Source organism: Chrysemys picta, chromosome 13 (genome assembly GCF_011386835.1).
Source record: "Chrysemys picta bellii isolate R12L10 chromosome 13, ASM1138683v2, whole genome shotgun sequence".
NCBI classification, from domain to species: domain Eukaryota; kingdom Metazoa; phylum Chordata; order Testudines; family Emydidae; genus Chrysemys; species Chrysemys picta.
This window is the reverse complement of record NC_088803.1, coordinates 1312855-1317296: the sequence shown is the minus strand read 5'-3', so window position 1 is coordinate 1317296 and position 4442 is coordinate 1312855. Positions and strand designations below refer to the sequence as shown.

The 4442-nt window shown below is 55.9% G+C and overlaps 1 gene segment (V, D, J or C); it reads right to left on the bottom strand.

Moving 5' to 3' along the window:
- Positions 1 to 2653: 2653 nt before the first annotated feature.
- Positions 2654 to 3282, bottom strand: LOC101951689 (T cell receptor delta variable 1-like). The segment is given in 2 exon segments: positions 2654 to 3012; positions 3095 to 3282. Coding segments are annotated over 2 exon segments (366 nt in total).
- Positions 3283 to 4442: the final 1160 nt, after the last annotated feature.

The window sequence follows — 4442 nt, the reverse complement described above, 5'->3', positions numbered from 1 at the left end:
CACCCTGACAGTTAGGAACTTTTTCTTAATGTCCAACCTAAACCTCCCTTGCTGCAGTTTAAGCCCATTGCTTCTTGTTGTATCCTTAGAGGCTAAGGTGAACAAGTTTTCTCCCTCCTCCTTATGACACCCTTTTAGATACCTGAAAACTGCTATCATGTCCCCTCTCAGTCTTCTCTTTTCCAAACTAAACAAACCCAATTCTTTGAGCCTTCCTTCCTAGGTCATGTTCTCAAGACCTTTAATCATTCTTGTTGCTCTTCTCTGGACCCTCTCCAATTTCTCCACATCTTTCTTGTAATGTGGTGCCCAGAACTGGACACAATATTCCAGTTGAGGCCTAACCAGTGCAGAGTAGAGCGGAAGAATGACTTCTCGTGTTTTGCTCACAGCACACCTGTTAATACATCCCCGAATCATGTTTGCTTTTTTTGCAACAGCATCACACTGTTGACTCATATTTAGCTTGTGGTCCACTATAACCCCTGGATCCCTTTCTGCCATACTCCTTCCTAGACAGTCTCTTCTCATTCTGTATGTGTGAAACTGATTGTTTCTTCCTAAGTGGAGCACTTTGCATTTGTCTGTGTTAAACTTCATCCTGTTTAACTCAGCCCATTCCTCCAATTTGTCCAGATCATTTTGAATTAGGACCCTGTCCTCCAAAGCAGTTGCAATCCCTTCCAGTTTGGTGTCATCTGCAAACTTAATAAGCGTACTTTCTATGCCAATATCTAAGCTGTTGATGAAGATATTGAACAGAGCCGGTCCCAAAACGGGTCCCAAAACAGACCCAGTCCTAGAATCTATGAATTTGTCAGAGGGGACCCCAGAACCTCGGTTCCCCAGTTCAGCTGCTGAGCAGACAGGAGAGTCTGTTGCAATCTCAGTTCCTTGGCCCTTCCTGCACTGAGCGCACTAGGTCTCTGCTGCTCCATCCCCCACGCCACCCGGGTTCCCGAGGGAGCTGACTTTAACCCGAGGGGCCCGGAGTCCGGCGACGGGAGGATTTTGTCCGAGCTCACACCGGCTTCCCCGCACTGTGCATCTGTAGCAGCGCAGTGATACCGGGCCGTGTCCTCCCGTCTCAGGCGGCTCATTCCCAGGGACATCTCGCTCTTGGCGTTGTCTCTGGAGAGGGTGAATTGCCCTTGAACCAAGTGCATGTAATATGGACTAGACCCATCGTAAACCACTGAACCGCCCTCACCGATTCGACTTCTGGGGGGAAATGAAGGGCCGGGGAGTGACGGCAGCTTCTGTGTGAACGGGGGATCCGGAGCTGGGATGGGGGTAGAGCTCACACACTTCAGTAAGGGAGAGGAAAGGTGGTGTGGGTGTGAGAGCGTGTATTTGTGTGTGTGTCCATGTGTGTCTGTCCGCCTCTGTATCGCAGTGTGTGTGTCTGTCTCACTGTGTCTGCCTGTCCGTGCACGTGTCCCCATGCGGGTGCGCGTAGTCTCTCTCTCTCTCTCTCTGTAGTGTCTGCAACACACAAACCGTCACACCCACCCGCCCCTGATTGCCGTATGGCCCCTCCTGCAATCCGTAGCGGAGGAGGAACGGGACTCCGGAGCAGCCCATTGTTCTACCCCCTGCCACTGTCTCTTTGAGGGACGGGGGTCGTGGCGGCTCTGGAGTGACAGTGCCCGCTTTCTGCCCCCTTTAGCTGGGGGAAAGGGCAGGCGGGGCCAGGCTGGAGGGCGAGGCCGGGGCCCACACGCTGCGGGAATGGGAGCAGATGGGACCCGCCCGGGAAGCGGTGCGGTTGGGGGTTTCCTGTCTCACTCCTGGGGATTCACTTTTCCCGGGTGCCGGCTGCAGAGACACGACTGAGCTCATCCGGTCTCCCCGCCTCCTCCCGGAGCTGCCTTTAACCCTCGGAGGTTGCGGAGCGAGACGTTTGTGTCTCAGCTCAGACCGGATTCCCCATCTCTCCCGCACAGAAATACCGGGTCTCAGGCTCACTGGTGCTGGGCGTAGGGGTGTTGGGGGGCTGCAGCACCCCTTGGCTTGAAGTGGTTCCCATCAGATGCAGGGTTTACATTTCGGTTCCATGGCTCTCAGCACCCCACTGTACACGTTGTTCCCGCCCCCCTGCTCAGGCCGGTCATTTGGAAAAACTAGAACCTGGGCTGTGGAGTATAGTGTCTTCTAGCGTATCCTACATTGGGGAGGTACAGTGGGAATAGGGGGCACCCAGCCCCTGCCATGGGGAGAGAATGGGGGACCCTGGTCTGGGAGGGAGGAGGGAATGGGAAACACAGAGGACACGCCCGGTAGAAGAAAGGAGGTCAGTGGAAATGGGAAAATGGGGCCCTGCACACAGAGCCCCTTGCATAGGGCAAATATGGGGGACCCTGGTATGAGAGGAGGTGAGAATCGGGGAGACTCCACCGGGGAAGAGCCAGGGGAGTCCCCGAAAAAAGGGGGGATGGAAGGGGGCAGACAGGGAGTTTGTGTAGGGGAGGGAGCGATGCAGGAGACCCCGGGGTGAGCAATAAATTGGGCCTGCACAAGCTAGGAAGTGTGCAACTCCCCTGCTTGTAAACAATAACACACTTCCTGGTGCCCCTGAGATGTGGCTCCCTCCCCTCCCCCCGGTGCACATAGGGGAAATGACTCATCTCCCTTCCTTGCCAAGACCGCCCCCACCGCTCCTCTAGTTTGTGTGAGGAGCCCGGTGCGCTCTGTATCACGGTGGATCCCAGAGAGCGCAGAAATACACCGCCGAGTCAGCCCGCTGCGCCCCGTCTATGGTTAGCTTGAAGGACTTCGCTCCTTTGTCCAGCTGGGAGGAGAATCGAGGTGCCACCGAACTGGATTTGTGCTCCGAGCCACTGGAGTATCTGCCCAGCAGGAACAGGGGTTGTTTCCCCGGCAGCTCCTGGTACCAGTCCAGGGCGTAGCTGGCGTAGGAGGTGCTGTATTGACACCTGATCTCCACCCTCTCCCCTTCCGTGGCTGGCAGGGAAGCCGGGATCTGGGTCAGCGAGTTCCCCGCCACCGAACCTAGAAGGGGGAGAATTGGGAGGGAGTCACGGGGCGAGGAAAGTCCCATAGACAGACCCCGGCCCCCCCGCCCGGAGCTCACCTGGGAACAGCTGCAGCGCGCAGAGACACAGCCATAGAGATCCCGGCATTTGTGTAACCACTGGGGAAAATCAATGAACCTCCGCCACCGATTCGACTTCTGGGGGGAATGAAGTGCCGGGGGGTGACGGCAGCTTCTGTGTCAACGGGGGATCCGGAGCTGGGATGGGAAAGTGTGTGTGTGTGTGTGTGTGTCCGCCTCTGAATCCGAGTGTGTGTGCCCGTCTTACTGTGTCTGTCTCTGTGTGTGTCCCCATCTGTGTGTGCGCGCGCAGTCTCTCTCTCTAGCCCCTGCAACACACACAACAGTGACACTCAGTAGCGCCCTGCGCGCGATGCTGCTCCCTAGCGAAGGTGGAGCGGAGGTCAGGACCGGCCAATTGTTCTAACCTCTGTCACTGTCTCTTTAAGAGGTGCAGGGCCGAGGGGCTCTGGCGTGACTGTGCCGGGCGCCCCCTTTCTGTCCCTGCTGCTGCCCCCCTGGCATCACTAGGGAGAGGGGAAGGGCAGGTGGGTCCAGGCTGGGGGCGAGGGCGGGACTCCCATGCTGGGGAAATGGGTGGGGAGAGAATGGGGGACCCTGGCAGAGGGGGGGAGGGAATGGGTCTCACAGAGCCAGTGTGATCAGGCAAATATGGGGGGAACGTGGGATGGGAGGAGGTGGGGATGGAGGAACATGGAGATTCCGACAGTGAAGAGCCCGGGGAGTCCCTGAGAGAGAGGGGGACGGAAGGGTGCAGACAGGGAGATTGTGTAGGGAAGGGAGTGATGCAGGAAACCCCGGGGTGAGCAGTAAATTGGGCCTGCACAAGCTAGGAAGAGTGCAAATCCCCCACCCCCGCTTGTAAATAATAACACACTTCTTCGTGCCCCTGAGATGTGGCTGTCTCCCCCGGTGCACAACTAGGGGGAAATGATTCATCTCCCTTCAGAACAAATAGCCTGAAAGAAAACACGGATCAATTCTCATTTGCTATTTTTATTACTTTGCTTATCTGTAAATTTTGATGATTTTTCATGGAAAAGTGTTTTCCTCTGTTTGTCTGTGTACAGAGAAATCAGACACTTACCAACAGCTAGTGACAAAAATCGAACCCTTCCAAGCCTAGAGAGAAAACATTTCTCATCGATTTAAGGCTAGAGGGGTCATATGCTCTCACCTCCTATTTCACACCGGCCGGAGAAGTCTAGCCAGTGACTCCGGCATCTGCCCCAATAACTTGTGGCTGGTCTTTGAGAAAGAGACGCCCCGTCTCTCTTTGAACCACTCCCTTTGCGCCCCACTCCCGGAGATGGGATGGGGGTAAGCGGGATACAGACCGGTAATGCCGGGAAAGGCTGAGAAGAGT